At 54.8% G+C, this 18952-nt stretch overlaps 1 protein-coding gene across 11 annotated transcripts in view; it reads left to right on the top strand.

The window, feature by feature from the left end:
• The window catches only part of CRTC1 (CREB regulated transcription coactivator 1), a 64698-nt gene that overhangs the window by 32917 nt on the left and 12829 nt on the right, over window positions 1-18952 (top strand). For 9 of the 11 annotated variants that reach the window (XM_079772568.1, XM_079772565.1, XM_079772573.1 and 6 more), the window contains exons 2-8: window positions 4027-4143; window positions 6822-6959; window positions 7871-7932; window positions 9862-9956; window positions 11991-12076; window positions 14236-14276; window positions 14724-14944. In XM_079772568.1, coding sequence (XP_079628694.1) covers window positions 4027-4143; window positions 6822-6959; window positions 7871-7932; window positions 9862-9956; window positions 11991-12076; window positions 14236-14276; window positions 14724-14944 — 760 coding nt within the window. Of the gene's footprint in view, window positions 1-4026; window positions 4144-6821; window positions 6960-7012; window positions 7190-7870; window positions 7933-9861; window positions 9957-11990; window positions 12077-14235; window positions 14277-14723; window positions 14945-18952 lie in introns of those variants that run through there. The other 2 variants (XM_079772567.1, XM_079772566.1) reach the window with 2 other exon arrangements.

Genomic DNA, 18952 nt, shown 5'->3' with positions numbered 1-18952 from the left:
CTATATGAAAGTGCAGAACAGGCAAATCCATGGAGACAGAAAGTGGCTTAGTGGTTGTTGGGGGGGAGGGAGATGGGGAGTGACTGTCAATGGGGATGCGGTTTCCCTTTGGGTTGACAGAAATGTTCTGTAACTAGGAAGAGGTGATGGTTGCATAACATTGTGAATGTACTAGATGTCATTGAATTGTATATGTTAAAATGGTTTGTTGTATGTTATGGGAACTTTGTTTTGATTAAAAAAAAAGATGTTTCAAAAGAGAGCGAAAAGCCCTGGCCAGGTTGCTCAGTTGGTTGGAGGGTCATCCCCTACACCAAAAGGTTGTGGGTTCAATTCCCAGTCAGGGCACATACCTAGGTTTCAGGTTTAATCCTCGGTCGGGCACATAAGGGAAGCAGCCGATCGATGCTTCTCTTTCACATCGATGTTTCTCTCTCTCTCCCTTTCTCTCTCGCTCTAAAATCAATAGAAACATATCCTCCGATGAGGATTAGTGAAAAAAAAAAGAAAAGCTATCTTGGGCCTTCCTTTTGGGGCATCTGCTGGTACAGCCATCTTCCTCAGAATCCAGGTTTCCAATCCTTTACATAGTGGGTAAGGGGAGACCTGGGGAGAGACAGCATGACCCATGGACACGTGGCATGAGTGGTCACTGCTATCTCTTGCAGCCACAGGACGGAGGCTGGGGAGTCACAAGTCAGAGCTGGTGACCCTCAGTCCTCCTCTCCCTGGAATAACTAGGCCCAGGGTGTTTGGTGCTATCCTCCATGGCCTCAGTGCGATATTCATAGCCATGCGCATGTCACCTCTACTGAGCAGTATAGGGGGAGGGCCCAGTGTGGGGAATGGAGCCCAGGAGGGGCTGTCTACCACCTGAAACTCACTACCTGCTGCCCAAGCTGAACCTGGGAAGGAACCTGGAGGGATGCAGCCAGACAAACTGGGTGAATACACCTGTCAGAGAATGGTGGCCCCAGAAAACCCACCATGGCTCCATAAGACTCAAAATTAGATCCTATTAGGGGTTCTTGGGGCTCTCTGCATGTGTCCCCATGGCTGCTGGAACACTTGGAGAACCTGGTCTTTCCCTCCCAGAGACACTCCCAAAGGTGGCTTGAGCCAGGGTGTGCAAATCCCCCTGGGTCCCCGTCAGTGCTCAGTCCCAGAAGCATCATGTGCCTGAGCTGGCAAGGGGACAGTGTGTGCTCTTTGCTTCCCTCTCATGGGTGGTTCTCAGATTGGGCCCCAGACTGGGGCACATGCTGCCTCTGCACTCGAACAGCCATCTGTTCTTTCTTGAGCCTCAGTTTCCTGGAAGTTGGGGTAAGGGTCCCATGTGGGCACAGGAGAAACATGGTTCCTGCCTGGGACCCTGAGTGTGTCCAACTCTTGTTCCTGCCCTCATATGTCACCTTATTTTCACTTGTTCCCCATGTGTGCTGAACTCTTCCACTGTGCCAGGGTCCTTATGGGGCCGACAGTCTGATGGGATGAGACAGACAGACAGACCTCAGTCAGGTAGTTTTGTGGAGGAGGTGACCCCGTGGGGGTGAAGGGCTCAGTGTTGGGCTAGCCCAGTGGTCGGCAAACTCATTAGTCAACAGAGCGGCAAACCGCGGCTTGCGAGCCGCATGTGGCTCGCGAGCTGCAGTTTGCCGACCACGGGGCTAGCCCACTGGGAAGATCCTCATAGGGGAGATAACACCAGTGCAAAGGCCTCACAGCAGCAGCCATCGCAATTGCGGAGCCTGGTGGTCGGGGGAAGCAAAGGGCCAGACTGTGAAGCCTTTGTGGTGAGAGGGGCAAACAGGCCTGTCCAGAGCACACGACTTCTCGCTGGCCCAACCTGGCTTTGCAGGACAGAGCTCAGCCTTCAGCACACTGACTCCCCTTAATCTCATTAGAAGGCCCACCATTTGGGCCAGATCAAGGCTGGCTTGTCTAGAGAGTGAAGCCGGGGAGAGGCTGACAGGTGGGGGTGTCACTGCAGCCTGTTGGCGCAGGGGTCGGGGGACTGAGGCCTGGGGAGTGCCCTAAAGAAGTGGCTGCATCCATCACACCACACCTTCCCAGGGCCACTGGCCCCTCCCTGTTCCCTGCCCTTGTGGTCTCCACTTTACCCAGCCAATGGATGCTGCTACCCATGCTGGGGGAGTTGTGACCAGCACGGATGTGGTGACCAGCACGGATGTGGGCCCTGACAGAAGCTGGGGATATACATTTTGCTGGGCGACCCCACCCCTGTAGGGGTCCTCTCAGCAAGGTGGGACTGAGGGAGGCTGGAGAAGTCACCATTTACACAGGGCTCTCTACAGAGGAGTGGGTGTTGGGCAGGGACAGATGAGGAGGACATTTTGCATGTGCTGAGAGGGTAAGGGGAACAAAGGGGCCCAGGGCTGAGATGAGGAAACTGGTGGGGGTAACTGAGGGCCAGAAGAGGCTGTGGCCTCAGAGGTGGTTCTTAAGAGGTGGAAGCAGGGCTCAAACGCAAGGAGGGAATCGAGTGGGTCTCGGGTCTGAGGTTACTTGTGCCAAGGCATGAGTGGGGGCCCTAGCCTGTGTTATTCCTCATAAATGTGGGAGGGACACAGTGGGGTATTCATGTCAGAGACAGACCCTGCGCTGGGCCCCGCAGACTCTTGAAAACCACCTGGGTAGGAACAGAGCAAGGTCAGCCTCTCTCCCACTCCACACAGCCTGCAGGAAACAGCTGTTTACCTGAGTTAGGTGCTCTGCTGAGTGGGTGGCCAGTTTCCAGGCTTCACTTTCCCTCCAGTGTCTAAGGCCGCCCCCCCCCCCCCCCAGGAAGCTGGGCACTAGTTGGGAAGCGGGTTGTGTGGGTGGCCAGCTGGTGGAGGCCACTAGAAGCTATTGGTGAGGGACCACAAGTGGCCTTATTGTGTACACAGAGTTGACCCTAGCAACCGCCCCAGCTGGGAGAGTGACACCACCCCTTCCTGCATGCCCAGCCAACCCCCCTTGTTCATGATACCCGTCTCCCACAGCAGTGTGATGGGCTCCAGGTGGTGCTGCCTGGACCAGGGCATCTGCTCTTGTCCCCAAAAAGTGGAACCAGCTGCTTGAGAGAGAAGAAGCGATTGCCTGGCCAGGCCCAAGGCAGCCGTTGCTGGTCAGGGAACCTCGGGCTTCTGGTTCTGAAGTGGGAGAAGTCCCCAATTGAGTGATGGGCAGAGGACTGCAGGAATTCCGCCAGCCCAGATGAGAGCCAACCACTGGGCCCAGTCCTGGTGAGGCAGAGGGACAGGCAGAAAGAGCCTGGGGCTTTGGACAGGACCCTTGAACTCAGGCAGATCTGCTAGTCTTGTGTGCTGCTGGAGGATCCACATCCTACACTTTGAAAGTCAATGTTACACTTCTGAGCTGACCCCTCTGATTCAGGCCATTGGAAAGAAGATTTCTCTTGTGTCTGTCCAGGCATCATTTTGCAGCCTCTGGCCTGTGCCCAGTAACAAAGCCTTTGGCCACGACGAGAAATGGCTCCCCCGGGTGGGTGAGAGGCCGCTTTCTCGGGCTGTAGGCTCCAGGCCGGCTCTATACTCTCACTCAGTCACAAACCTGCCGTGTCAGCCAGCAAAGAAAGCTCCCCGAGGTTCACAGAAACTGGGGATATACACTTTGCTGGACCACCCCACCCCTGTAGAGGTCCTCTCAGCAAGGTGGGACTGAGGGAGGCTGGAGAAGTCACCATTTACACAGGGCTCTCTACAGAGGAGTGGGTGTTGGGCAGGGACAGATGAGAAGGACATTTTGCATGTGCTGAGAGGGTAAGGGGAACAAAGGGGCCCAAGAGTCCTGGGGAGGACCTCTTGTGGCACCTTGGGTTTCTGATTCTGCCTTTTTGGGTGGAGAGACACTTGGCTTCTTTGAGAATCTCAGTCAAGGGGTCCTACACCCTCTGTGATTGGTGCTACTGACCCCACCACATGGGTCCTTTCCAGGCAAGGTGTGCTGAGGATGCCCCCCCCCCCCCCCAGCCCTCACTGCAGCTGCCGGTTTCTCTTACAGCTCCAGCTCCAAAAGTCCCAGTACCTGCAGCTGGGCCCAAGCCGTGGCCAGTACTACGGCGGGTCCCTGCCCAATGTGAACCAGATTGGGAGCGGCACTGTGGATTTACCATTCCAGGTGAGCAATCCCCCACACCCTCTTCCCACACTGCCTTCCTATGGGAGCTTGCCCTGGCCTCCCACCTGGGTCACATCCACTCTGGGCAAATTTGTATGTGTGATGGCTGCTTTGGACAGTCAGGGTCAGCACACTATGGCTGCAGCCCTCCCACCCCACACCCTCCTACTCCTTTCCTGTCCCTGGGATGGCCTGGCCAGGCCTTGCCCAGATCCCCCCTGGCCAGTCCCCTGTCAGCATCAGCAGACCCTGCAGCAAGGCCTCAGTCTGGCTGCGAGCGTTTCGGCAGCCACTACACCTGTTGGCCGTCTGTGCAGCAGCGGGAACCGCTTAGGGCCTCTGGGGCTTGGCTCCATCAGCCTCACTAATCCTCAAGCCCAGAGGTTCTCAGAAGGAGGCCCTGAGACCTGACCCCACTTGTCTGCAAATGTTTCTTGGCAGAGACCTATACAGCATGGCTCCCGCAGGCCACAAGGCCGCCATACACATTCTTATCATAAATAGCGCGAGATAAAACTCACCACCTGGGCGCAGTGCCAGCCTCTTCTCTGGGGCTATGCCTGACCCTGTTCTACAGGTGGAAGTGGAAGCAAGGTGGGCCAGGGAGCCAGGGCTGAGAGCCAGGCCACTCCTGCATGGTGTCTGCTCTGCAGGGACAGGTCCATGGACTGTCACACTTTTGTCCCATTGCTGAGACAGGGCCCCAGAAACAATCACATCTGTCCACATGCTGATAGGCCAGGTGGAACTTGGCTGGTCCTCAGGGAGCTCAGTTCCCACCTGAGTAATCCACCAACTCCTACTCCTCCCATGATAATGCTGCCAGGATGCAGCAGGCCACTGGCCAGGGTCCCCCAGACTGGCTCTGGGTCTGCCCTGCTCACCTCTGGGCCCCTGGGGTATGGCCTCTTTGAACAGCCTCATGAGAACAGATGCATAGGGCTGTCCACCTGACCAAAACCTGACCTCTTTGTCAGGGTACTTCCTCCTCCCTGGCTCTCCCCCTTCCTCTATCTTCCTGTCCCTCCTGCCCGGAGGGGAACATCTCTCTGGGCACCCAAGCTGGCCCTGCCTGGATCACCGTGGCTCCAGGGCTAAGGGTGCAGGGCCTGCTGGGTCCCAGGACTGAGGGTGAGGCTGGAGCATCTCAGAGTCTGGTTCTTTGCATTCTAGCCCAGCGGATTTCTGGGGGATGCCTTGGCAGCGGCTCCTGTCTTTCTGGTAAATGAGCCCCTGGGCTGAGGCTATTGGTGTCCCCAGTGTGGCTGCCCTCCTGGCCTGGTGGGAGGTGTCCTGTCTGACAAATGGAAACTGACTTGCTCTGCACCCCTCCTACCCCCCCGTGTCTGGGGAAATTCGTGTGGTCACATGGAGAGATCCCACCCAAGAATTCAAGCATGTGCACCAACGCTGCATGTTTGTTCCCATGACACATGCACACAGGTGTGCACAGATTCTAGACTCGGCCTGGTGAGCTGGGCTGTGGCCAGGCCGAGCTTCTCTCTGCCTCTGGCTCTGCTTCAGCCACCTCAGTTTTCCCTCTGCTCCCCAGGCATCTCTGAGAGGAGATGAATGGCCTCTGCCCTCTGGTGTCCCTGCTGGAGGGTGGGGTTCCCTCCCTCTGCAGCTGGGCCCAAGTCGTGGCCAGTAGTACCCAGTACTACAATGGGAACCTGCCATCTCCCAAGCTGGCAGGTCTGTGCTGGGTCAGAGAGAGACAGGGGTCCTGGACACTGGAGAGCAGTCAGACCTGAATGCCAAGTGAGGTGTTTGGATACATGGGGAAGAGCAGGATTTCTGCCACTTTTTGCCCCACTTCCCAGATAAGAGAGGAAGGCCCAAGGACCAGATGGCTGGGGAGGGGGGCAGGCTGTGTCCAGAGCTGGCTAAAGTTGCCAGTCATACCACAGTCAGATGGCAAGAAGCCCCACGGTGCTAGGGATGGCAGAGAGCAGGCTCCTGGGGGCCCCAGGGGCATGGAGCTGGGAGAGGGAGTAGGGCCTGGCCGGGACCTCATGCCAGCCCCAGGTGCTGGAAGAAGCCCTATTCTGCCAAGCCGTGGGCTAGGGCCCCCAAAAGTGCCTGCACTCGGCTCATGGTGTTGCCAGGATGTGGTGGAGAGCACTGGGGCCTCATCTTAGTTGAGGCTGACCCCAGGCTCAACAAGGAGCCTCCGGGGAGCCAGCACTTGGCCAGGTGGCCCTTGACATCCTCGGCTAGAGCCTTGGGCTGTCTCTTGGCAGCCCCTCCAGGGATGACGTAGGTGGGAAAAGGAGGCCAGCCAGGCCCGAGAGAGCAGGCGGAGGCCTGTCTGCACCTGGTGAGGCTGAGGGTGGGGGTTGGGGGTTGGGGACTGCTCAGGCCATCTGCACCCCTGGCACCCTGGCCAGCACTGGCCCCGAGCTTGTGTCATTCTGCCTGGCCTGTGCATGCCTGCCGCACTGCACGCCTGCCATCTCAGCGCCCAGGGTCCTCAACTTGCCCCCAACCCCATAGTGCTAGGAGGCTGAGAGCTGGTCAAAGGAGGAAATAGCTCTGGGTTGCCTCATGGTGGCCAAGGTTGTCTCAGGAGTGGGAGGCCATGAGGTCAGATCTTGGGGACAGGCTACAGCTGATAACCGTTTTCGGTTTCTCTCATTTTTTCCCCCATCTCCTTCTCTCCCTCTCCCCTCCCCCAGACACCCTTCCAGTCCTCAGGCCTGGACACCAGCCGGACTACCCGGCACCATGGGCTGGTGGACAGAGTATACCGGGAGCGCGGCCGGCTCGGCTCCCCACACCGCCGGCCTCTGTCAGTGGACAAACATGGACGGCAGATATCCTTTTCCCAGAGGACTTGGGCAGGGAGGCAGGGCCCTGTTGGTGACTGCAGGACCCTGAGTTCGTCTAACTAATGGAGCTACCAGGTCTGGGGATGGATTGGGGCCGCCCCAGTGGACTTCCCAGAGGAGGCAGTGAGGCAAGCTGAAGAACCTTTGGCTAGGTGGGGACTGAGGGACACAGGGAACAAGGATGCAGCAGTGGCCGCTGGAGCATGCAGCCTGAGGTGAGAATTGGGGAAGGTGATGTTGAATCACATTGCACTTGGATGCCCAGCTGGGCAGTGGGGCCCAGGAAGGCTGTGAGCAGAGTGACTACACATTAAGGCCATGTTGGTGTACCCCTCGCAAAACACAAAATTCCTGTCTGTACCTTAGCCAAGCAGAGAGAGCGTCAGAAGTTCCCCCCGACCTTGGCCACCCCTTGGTGCTCAGCCAGCCAGCCCCACCCCCCCCCAGAGTCTGAGTGCTGCTCTGGGACCCCCTGCTTCCTAGAACAGAGAAGTCTGTTCTTTGCTGGCTCTCATTTCCGTGGCTGGGGGAGCCCGACCAGCTGGGCCCCAGACAGAGCCCTCAGGCCCCGGGATCCGCCCATCAGCCCAGAACTAAGAGTCATGACCTGGGTCATCTGAACTAGACTCCCTGCCGTCCCCATGGGCCCCAGTTTCACAGCTGAGGCCCCTCTTGGGGTGTAGCCCGCACGTGTGCTCGCAGGGGGTGAGTGCTGAGTGCTAGGTGGATGGGGCCACCCCTGGGGCCACTCGCAGCCAGGAAGGAAAGGGCCCCCCCGCCCCGCTTCCCGCCCTGCAGGCCCAGCTGTTTGCAGGTTCCCAGTAGCCTGGCCACCAGGTTTTTGGGGCTAGGGTGGGGCTTGAGTTAACAGCACTGACCCCTTAACTCACACTCAAGCGGACAGCTGCCCCTATGGTACTGTGTACCTCTCGCCACCCTCGGACACCAGCTGGAGAAGGTCAGTGACCCAGAGCCAGCCCCTAGCCCTCTTGTTGAAAACAAAACCAGATTTTGATTCTGGTTGTGTTTGGAAAATCAATATGTAGTCACTTAAAAATGACAAAACTAAGAAGCATCTAGGAGTTTTTAGAAATCAGCTCTATTTTTCTTTTTTAAGCAAAGCTGAGATTATATTGGATATTTAGTGTTGTAGCTTGCTTCCCCCCCCCCCCCCCCCATTTAATGTTGTGGTTTCCTACATTGCTAAACATTCATGAAAATGTGATTATAAAAAGTATTATACATTTATTGCTAGAAGATTAGGAAAATAAATAAATGCACCCAAAGGAGGAAAAAACACCTATAATGTCATTATCTAGAAAGGTCTAAAATAAGTATAAATACCTATAATAATACAGGTGATGGCTGCACCCAATGTGAATCCATTTAATGCCACAGAAGTATACACTTAAAATGGTTAAGGCCCTGGCTGGGTAGTGCAGTTGGTGAGAGCATTGTCTCAATATGCCAAGGTTGCAGGTTCGATCCCCAGTCAGGGTACATACAAGAATCAACCAGTGAATGCATGGATGGGTAGAACAACAAATTGATGTTTTCTTCTCCCCTTCCCTCCCCTCTCTAAAAATCAATAAATTTTAAAAAATTAAACTATGAAAAAAATGGTTAAAATGGTAAAGTTTGTTACCCATACTTTACCACACAGAGAAAATGTGTATGTGTATATGCAATTTCAGTAAAAAAAAGACCAAAAGTAAGGAAACTTAAAAATATATATGTGTATCATACAATATGTAATATATTTAACTCAATAGCATAATTAAATTCCCACCAAGTACTTATCATATATCAGGCCCTATTCAACCATCAATACAGTAACTGATATAAAACACACAGAGCATTGTGGAATAGGTGCTATTATCATCCCCATTGTAGATATAAGGAAAATGAGCATAGAGAGGTCAGAATACTTGCTCAAAGACATATATTTGCGGGGTAGGGGATGGGGGGGGGGGGGGGGCTAGGACCCTGACTGGTTCCTCACTGCTCAGCTGGCCCTGGGATCAGAGACTGGCTGATCCTTTGTAACCTGCTCTTCTCCCTTAACTAAGTTTCTTCCATGTCACTGTCAGTATCTCAGTGTCTGGGTCATTCCCATTGGGTGCATGCAGCTCTTATTCTCATCCCCGAATTGCTAGCTGTGCTGATGGACCTTTGCATGTCCACCCAGCTACCCTTGGGCACCCATAGTGTCCTGGGCAGCTGAGGGCTGTTCTGAAACCCCTCCCTCCAGGCACCTGTAGCTGGGGGCAGATTGCCCCTGACCCTGGTGTGGAAGATGGAGCTCTTGGCAGCATTAGGGCTGATTGGAACAAGACCCCCACCTACACACACACATGCCATTCCCTCCCCTTCCCACCCAGGGGCTGCATTCTTTCTGGGGCCTTCTCTGAGCCTTATGTCACTGCCTCCTCTTTCTGCCCATCACACCTAGTTTGTAACTGAGTGTCCCAGAGGGTGGGGTTGCCCATTGGTGTTTGTCACCAAAGGGGACCCAGTGATGGGCTAGGGGCTTATACCCACAAGGCTTGGCCACTGTGGGTCCATTGGGCCCCCTCTCCAAAAGGTTTCAGCAAGAAGGCTCTGTCCTTTCCCTAAAGCAGAGAAGTGCACAGGGGGTGGGGAGATGGGAGAGGCTGGGGACAGACAGGCAGGTTAGGACAGAGGGACATCTCTTCCGCAAACAGGCTTTGCAGACGAAAACCATGGTCACGGTCACTCCTATGATTCTTTTAAGAATAATGCTTAGGTGCAACAGCCCCCCCCCCCCCCTCTGTTCCATCTGGTGTGTCCTGGATCAAGTGGAGCCAGGACTGTCCTCCTTCATCATCCTTACGGGCCCATGCTCACTGTCTCTCTCCTCTCCCAGGACCAATTCTGACTCTGCCCTGCATCAGAGCACAATGACACCCACCCAGCCAGAGCCCTTTACGGGTGGGTCCCAGGACGCACACCAGAAAAGAGGTATGGGCCAGTACATGGGCATCTTTCCTCAGGTCAGGCAAGTCCAATGGTAGTCCCTGTGCTCCCAGAGGTCACAGCTCATGGTGGTCAGATCTTCGAAGAAAGATTCAGTTGGTGCTGTGGGACAAGGGAGGGACTCGGGGAAACTTCAGAGACGGTACTATTTGAGTTGGATTTTGAAGAGTGTGTAGGAGGTTTCTGTGCAGAGAAAGCAGTGCCTGTAAACACCCATTGCCTTCTGTTCATGGATTCAGCATGGCCACGCAGTCTGGGTACCTTGCGTGTTTTTTTCAAATGTTGGGGACAGCAAGCTCAAGCAAAAGGGGCAGTTGTCAGCTCATGACTAAGCAGGCCACAGCTAGATGTTCAATTTCAGGTAGAGCTTGACCAGAGGCTTTACACTGGGCCATATCCTGGCTGTGCTGCTCAGAACCCTTGTGGTCCATACCCTAGGCCCATCCTGGCCTTGGTGGGTGGGGAAAAGGCTGGTTCTTTCCCAGCTCTTGTCCAGAGGCTCCTCTCCAACTGGGCCATGTACATAGCGCTGTGGCTGGGCAGATCTGTGCCCAGGCTCCCAACCTCTCCTCGGAGCCAGGCATGGGCAGCATCACTGGGACTTCCCAGGAAGGTACATGCCATCTTAAAAACTGGGGCAGCATCATCCAGAGAGGGGAATGCGATGCTGTGAGGCCAGCCCCAGGAAACCCCAGAGGGGCCTATCTGCCCCAAGACACTGAAACCAGAGAATTAATCACATACAGTTAAAGCCCACATGCTTATTGCTTTTTATTAGCAGTTCACTGTGCAAGTGTGTAAACACCAGGGAGATTCTACTGACAGGATTGTCCACCAGAACTTTACCCCTTGCAGGGGCTCTCTTTGCACTCCATCTTCCTGGGACCCTAGCTCATCAGGTAGTGAAGGTGAGATTGCAGAAGGAATTGTCTTCATAATAAAAGCCAGGGTTCTAAATGTTCAGAGGTGATGAGGACACGGTGCTGGAGCTTCCTTCCTGTTTCCTGTACTGGGAGGCAATTCTGAGGTGGCATCTCCATGGTGGGTCTCCCAAGAAATGTGGGCTTTGGGGGTAGGTGGGGCTCTGTGACTGTGGAAGAGAGCTGCAAGCCTGGAACCCCTGGCACCTCAGAGTCCAGTTGGCCTTGGGGTGTGGGGAAGTGAGACATGTTACCTGTCCTCATTCCTCCAGTAGGGGGCCAGACAGTGACGGAGTCAGGGCTCTCCCACCCCCCAGCCTGGCCCTTCCAGGTTTCAGGAAGGCGGGGTTGACCCATCTGGCTCTGTTCAACACATTGAGGGAGCTTCATCCTCCCTGAAGTAAAACCCTCATTCAGATTTGACCACTCATGCCAGCTGATTTAACACGAATGCAGGCCTGAACCTCCAACAGGCATGAAGAAATCGGGTCTCATCAAGAAAATGTTTAGTCTCACTGTTACCAAAAGGTCCAAGGAAAGGGGCCTTCAGGTGCGACTGGTTTCATGGCTTCAAATGATGCCCATCCAGTCTCTCAGAACTTCCCTTCCCTCCTCCTCTCTTCCCCTCTTTCCCTCCTCTAGGGTTGGCTGGCATTTCAACTAACTCAAGGGGCCACAGCTACGATGAGGCTCCACCCAACCCATCTAACCCTGAGCAATGTGACACTGTGATGATGGCCCAAGAGGGAGAGTCAGGTGTGCACAGGGCAGTGGCCATTCACAGGAGCCGGAGAGAAGTTCTCAGCTGTTCTTTATAGCCCGCCATCTCCAGGGCTGAGTCGGTCCCATTGGGAGACTGAATAATACATGTCCTTAGCTCCAGAGCTTAAGTCACAGGTTCTCTGACTTTTTTTTTTTAATGTTTTTGTTTTGTTTTAATGAAATCCATTTTGTACTTTAGTACAATCCCCAGAAGTCACTATTGGGGCACACTGCTATCACAGTTATGACTGTATGTCAGGGAAGTGGCCTCCTGCTACCACCAGGCAGCTGCAGAGATTCCCTTTCTGACTCTCCTTCTCCCCACACCTCACTCTAGTCTTACTACTAACAGTCCCAGGAATGGAGGAGACCACATCAGAGACGGACAAGAACCTTTCCAAGCAAGTATGGGACACCAAGAAGGTAAGAGCCTTTGGGCTTTTGGAAGTGGTTTCTTTCTTGGTCTTTTTTTAAGCACATCCAAGCAAAGATGATGAAACAACACATTGAGGAGCTTCATCCTCCCTGAAGTAAAACCCTCACTCAGATTTGACCACTCATGCCAGCTGATTTAACATGAATGCAGGCCTGTTACACTGGTGAAAAGCATGTAAAGAATTAAATAAGCCTGGCAGCGTGGCTCCGTGGTTGAGCATCGACCTATGAACCGGAGATCACAGTTTGATTCTGGTCAGGGCACATGCCCGGGTTTTGGGGCATGCAGGAGGCACCCAATCAATGATTCTCTCTCATCATTGATGTTTCTGTCTCTCTCTCCCTCTCCCTTCCTCTCTGAAAATACAATTAGTAAAAAAATATGTTTTAAAAAAAGAATTAAATACAACCCGTGCTTCCTTTCACAGCACATACACTAAAATTGGATAATAGAGGGATTAGTATGACCCCTGCACAAGGATGACACAAGGACATCAGGGTCCCTGCACCTGAATGTGGTGCTGCCATAAAGAAAGAGAAGATGGCTAGTGTTGGGGAAACACCCTGACATCCTGGGAGTAAGAAGAGGGTGGCAGAGCCCAGCATCCTGGTGAGATTTTTTTTTTTAATCCTCACCCATAGGTATTTTTTTCATTGCTTTTTAGAGAGAGAAGAGAGGCAAGGAGGGGCAGAGAGAGAGAAAAAGAGAAACAGAAACATCGATGTGAGAGACACATCAATTTGTTGCCTCCTGTATGTTGCCTGACTGGGGCCAGGAATCGAACCCGCAACCTTTTGGTGGGGGGCTGACACTCTACTGAGAAACACTGGCCAAGGGTGGGTGAATTCTTAATACTGTTTATGTGGAATGTTTTTCAAAAGATTCTTTAGAAAGTCATTGTCAAGGTGCTTTGCAAAAATCCAGTAATAAAGCTAATGTTTATTCCCAGAATTAAGGAGCCTGTGGCCATGTAGAAACCCCTTCCACCCAGTTTCCTACAAAAGCTCAAGGTCACAAGCCCCCTGAGGCGGCCCAGTTACTGCCAGTCAGGCATTCCCTTCTCACTGGGTGTGTTTGTGGGCTGGCCCAGCCCTCCCCAGTGGGTCCACGTTCCTGTCTGGTAATCCCTAAAGAACACATCAACAGGAGTGTCTACCCGAGGGCCCCAGAGGCAGACAGGAATTAGGGAACGTGATACAGTGGAGCTCCTGTCAGCACGCAGGCTTTGTCCTGTCATGTCTGCTGCCATAGGAAGAGAGTTCTTTGCTTTGTCCTTGAATGAGAATCTAGAGGCCTGGCCTGGAGCCTGCAGATCTCCGGTGGCAATAGTGTCTCTAGCTCAGCGGCCGCCAACCTTTCAGACCTCACAGACCACCAGCGGTCCGCGGACCACCGGTTGGCGACCGCTGCTCTAGCTCACAGACGTCTTACTGTCCAGGGTTTCCCTAGGACCCCTTCTCCTGGGCTAGCCTGCAGGGTGGCCAGAGTTCCGGTCCTCAAGTGGTGGCGTGCTGGGGTCCCCATGGGAGTCACACCTCTAGGCACCAGAGGAAGGCCGGTCCTCTAGTGCCACAGGGGCAGCCTCTTCGTTTCAGGGCAACCAGTCCAAGCTGCCTCAGGCTTCCCCTCATGATGTTCTTTCTGGGGGTGGACAGACAGATGTGAGCAGAGGCAGTCTCTGCCCTGATGACTCCCTCTCCTTCCCATCCTGATCCAGGAATATATGAAGGGTTAGCCTCAGCCCAGGTTTCCAGTGGACTCTACAGAGCCTGGTGGCCAACAGCTGTGGCACAGCCTGAGGGGCTGAGATATAAAGAGCAGGCAACACGATCTCCCCGGGACACCAGCTCTGACAAGGCACCACATCACCCCTGGACTGTGCTACCTTACCAGGCAGACACAGTGAAGCTGGGAGGGACCACAGGGAGATCCTCTCCACTTAACTCTTGGTTTAGCCCCTGGGCATGTCTGGGGCACCCCCCCCACACACACACACACACACACACAATCCCTTAGGGACGCTCTTCATCTGTGGGACTCCCTGGGACCCCATAAGCTTGCTTCTCCTTGAGCGTCACTCAGCCCTCTTGGGGAGATCAACCATGCTACCAGGAGGCTGCTGAGCCTCTGCTGTCTTCTCTTTCAGACAGGGTCCAGGCCCAAGTCCTGCGAGGTCCCCGGAATCAAGTAAGTCACAGTGGGTCCTGCCCTGCATACCTATGGCCACCAGGGGCTGCTCAGCCGGTAACCCCACCCCACTTCCCACCTGTTCACGAGAGGCTACAAGTCCAGACAAGAGGGATGCTAAGCTGCTGGTGGCCATCCAGCAAGGCTTGCCCTGGGGGATGCTTCCACCCCTTAGACACACTGTCCCCAGACAGCAGGAGGACCCTCATCCAATCCCCTCTCCCTGCCCTGCAGGGATAGGCTGCTTCCCATTGGAGGTTTGGGTTGATGGTTGTTTCTCAAGCATGATAGCATCTGATCGCAGGATGTCCTTTTGCACCAATTAGTGGGGTGTGTTTTTTGCAAGCCCCCCCCTCATATCCCCCACCACTACCACCACAGCTTCTGGGGGAGAACCAGCAGTCACAGTCCAAGAGGTCAACTCCCCTATGTCTGGCCTTTTCCCAGCATCTTTCCATCTGCTGACCAGGAAAACACTACAGCCCTGATTCCTACCACCCACAACACCGGGGGTTCCCTGCCTGACCTGACCAACATCCACTTCCCCTCCCCGCTTCCAACCCCGCTGGACCCTGAGGAGCCCACCTTCCCAGCGCTCAGCAGTTCCAGCAGCACCGGCAACCTCACTGCCAACCTGACACATCTGGGCATCGGCAGCACTGGCCAGGGTAAGGCCGGGAGGGCGAGGACACTTCCTACCCTGGCAGAGTTCACCTGCTAGCAAGGACGGCACGTGTGTGTGTGTGTGTGTGTGTGTGTGTGTGTGTGTGTGTGTGTAAAAAGAGAGAGAGAGAAAGAAATACGACTGAGCAGGGTCACTTCCAAAATGCTGGGCATAAAGTGGGAGCAGAGCCCCACATGGGGGCTTGGTGTTACTAGGCTATCCCAAGGCGAGTGGTGTTAGGACAGCGGGTACAGTCTGGGCAAAGGCCCCACAATGGGAAGGCTCATGTTGTCTCTAGGGATGGGACAGTGGTTGTGAGGAGTGCTGGGAGCTTTAGAGAGTGGAGTCCACCAGACTTTCCCTTTGTCCTCTTGCCCACCCTGAACAACTGGCATGTCTATTAGCCCCACCATCAGGACCCAGCCTAACTCGGACCCTCCTCATCCTGTACAGCCTCCACCTGCTGCCACTCCCCTTCTCAATCCCAGCCTCTTCTCCACCCAGAACAGCTGTCAGCTCATGGCCCTCCTCTGCTTGGGTCCTTGCATAGCCCCTCACCTCCCACACCTCTCCTGTCCAGCTAATGAGCTCACCTTGAGGCCTCTGTACATGCTGTTCCTCCCCCATGGTCCTCCTCTTCCTCTAGGCGGCAGGGGCCCCTCACCTGCCCCATCTCTGCTCACACCCCCTTCCCAGAGTGAGGCCTCCTGGCCTCTGCTCACACCCTCCATCTGGCTTCTTACACAGCTTTGCTTTTTTGCTTTTCTGTACTCACCCTGAGTTACTACTTTGTTCTCGCCTGTCCCCTGGGCTAAGCCTCACTCCCTGCAACCCCACTGTGACCCCTGCACTGAGTTGACTGTGGGATGTGTGGGTTTGCATTTAGAGAGGAGACAGGGTGCTCCCAGCAGCCCCAGTGAGCAGGAGGGCCCAAGGGGGCCCCTCTGTGAGGGTATCAAAGGTATCAGGGCTTGGTGGTCAGGGAGAGCACTACATCATGTTCCCTTCTTCCTGCCCAGGGACCACAGAGCAGCCGCATTCACGTGTTCACCACCCTGAGTGTGGTGGGCAGCACCATGCAGCACTTTTTGAGATAATCACATGCTCAGAATCACGTTCACTTGCAAGTGCGCTGACTGCCCGGGGAGAACAGGCTGTCAGAGGGGAGGCCACACCTAGACCAAGGCAGGGCCCCATCAGACACTCTGAAGAGAGATTTCTGGGGGAAATTGGCTGGCCTGGGAGCTGGGTTGATGTGAGGAGTGGTGGAGAGTCAGTCCTACCTCTGGTGCCCATGGGGCCTGCGAATGTGAGGTGTGTTGGAGACAGTACCATGTTCCTAGGTTTTTAGATAAGGGGATGAAAGCCAGACAATGAAGAGAAGAGTGGGACTCTGGCCTGAGGATGTTGAGATTGCCCCTGGGTGCCCACCCAGGCTTAGCTACAGGGCACCATCCCAGCCATGCACCACCACCACCCCCTCCCCGCCCCCCCGAAGGCCCAAAGACAAATGAGTAGATTCAGGGAAGCCCAAGACCCGTGGCCCCTAGAAACCAGTATGCAAAGGAAGAGAGTGGAAGGTTGGTTCTGGGACTACTGCCCCCCCGCCCGCCCCCCCCCCCCCCGCTTTCCCTGGCTGATGCTGACACTGCCGTTTCCTGGCCCCATTTCCCCCCACTTCTGACTGTGGCCTCCAGAGGACCCCCCCCTCCACCCGAAAGTCCTTGGCAGCCCCCAGCGCCCACCAGGAGCTGTGCACTTCTGACCTGAGCAGAGTCTAAACAAGCACAGGAAAACAAGCACATGTGAAAGCTGCAGACCCTGAATCGGCTGCATATGGGAGGGGGGTCTGGGGGCGGGGATCGGACCCTCGCCACCTGGTTCTAGTATTTGCCAGTGATGTCTGACATGTGTTGGATTGTTTTCAAACCTGCCGCTCCAGCGGCTCGCCTGACAGGGGCTTCACTTTCTGAGTGCATTTTAAATCAAGCTGAGCCTTAGCTTCTGGCACACATGGAGACTGCCCCCCCCCCCCCGCCCCCGCCCCAGCTCACCCAACAGTCAGGTCATGAGCCCAAGAGAAGGAAGAGGCCTCCCCATCAGAGAGGGAGACAGCGGCCCCTTTCGTCCCCTTCCACATTTGCTGAAGTCAGTTCCCTGGCTGTCCGCTAGGACCTGGGAGGACAATAGGCCTGGGTCCTCCTTCTTGGCACTGCTCTGTGCCTGGCCGCTCCTGCACTCAGGGCTCATGTGTCTTGGGATGGGCCCCTATTACCTGGCTCGTCCTCCCCTGGCAGCTCTCCCTGCCTGCCCAGACTTCCCTTCCAACTGGCCCCACTCCTTTTCCCAAAGGTGACCCAGGTTGCCAAAAAGAATTCAACAGTAAGGCATTCGTCCACCCTCCGGGCCCCCATGTGAGGCCAGGAGCTCACTCTGCAGTTCAGCAGAGGATTCAAAACCACCTTTGTATTCAGGGCAGATGTTTGAGGCTGGCAGCCCAAGTGCCAAATCCAGCCCAGTGGTGTATTTTGTCTATCCCACGACTCTGTGTGTGTGGTGCTTTGAATAGATACTTAAACATCAGGAGAGTGCATGTACAAACCTGGATTTCTGGCTTCTTTTGAATCAGAAGGCCTAGCAGCAGTGGGTCAAGATCCTATGCCCCAAGATGGGCCAGAGAGCTCCAGTTTATCACAGGCCCACCTGCCCCTGTCACCCCACTGCTCCTCTCACTCCTGGCATTTGACTCTGCTGCTTACTGAGCACTGACATCTGCTCTCTCTGGATGTCACATGTTCCTCAGCTTGCTGGACCTATGAAGTGATGGACACTCAGAGGAGATGAGGGAACTGCCCAGGGTACCCATTCCAACTGTGCTCTGAGCAGGTGTCTCCTGGACTCCTGCCCAGGCCTCTGACCCTGGCTCCCTTGATGTCACTGTGTCCATAGCAGCCTGATTCTGGGTCCCAAGGTCTGTGCAGAAATTGGATCCCCAGGTTCTGCCTCAGGAGCAATCTATGGCACCAGGTGCCCCGCATTGCTTGGCCAAGAGGAGCCACCAGGGCATCCAAAGGGAAGTGACCTGGCTCTCCTCACATGGATGACACAGCAAGCAGCTGCCCGTCATCTCTCTCAGTGCACACTGGGTGCATTCTAACTGGCCCGTGAACCTGTCATCTTACCTGCTGGAACAAGGTTGATCTGGTGCCCTTGCCAGGGTGGGCCTGGCTCCCATGAATGAGTTAGGCACCTTCACTGGCCTTGACTCACAATTCATTAAAGCCTCACAGTTAACTGGCAAGGACAGCGGATATCATCTCCATCTCAAGGATATGGAAACAGAGTCTGGGTGGTCAGGCCAGGCCCCCAGGGCTCCTCGTTGCATCAGCGGGCCTGTTGCCTGTCTGGCACAGTGCCCTGGGATAACATAAGCCCCAAATGCTGCCACACTGAATTTGACCTCACTCAAGTCCTTCACAACAGTTGTATCCTGGGATTGGGTTACTGGGGGAGGGGGCCAAGGGGAGAGAAGGATGTGGAGTCTCTGGCAGGAGCTCCATCAAGAATGTGGGTTTTGGAAGAAGATAAAGAGTAACTGAGTTTCTAGCTTAGGCATGCCAGTGGAGCTAATGGTCCAACTTGGAAAATACGCTGAGGAGGGGGAGGTAGAAGTGAGATGGAGAGGTGGAGGGGATGCCAATTATACAAATCCAGAGTTGAGAGGAGATCTGGCCGGAAGAGCAGTTATGAGAAAGGACATGTGCATCGAATGAGGGTGAGGAGGGCATGAAGGTCAAGAGGAAACTGTAGTGTTGGGCAGGACTGACTTGCTTGAAGCTAACCAAAACCCAAGGCAGTTTAGGGGAAAAAATAGATTGATTGTCTCCCAAAGAGGAGAAGTGCCAGTGTAGCTGCATCCGGGGCTCAGGTGCTGCCTCTCCCACCTCATTCTCTAGCTGATCCTTCCCCTTCCAGCCACAGAATGCCACACACACACACACCACACACACAC

The sequence above is a fragment of the Cnephaeus nilssonii genome (genome assembly GCF_951640355.1).
Source record: "Cnephaeus nilssonii genome assembly, chromosome: 5".
NCBI lineage: Eukaryota > Metazoa > Chordata > Mammalia > Chiroptera > Vespertilionidae > Cnephaeus > Cnephaeus nilssonii.
Note: the sequence above shows the minus strand (reverse complement) of the source record. Positions and strands in the feature narration are given on the sequence as shown.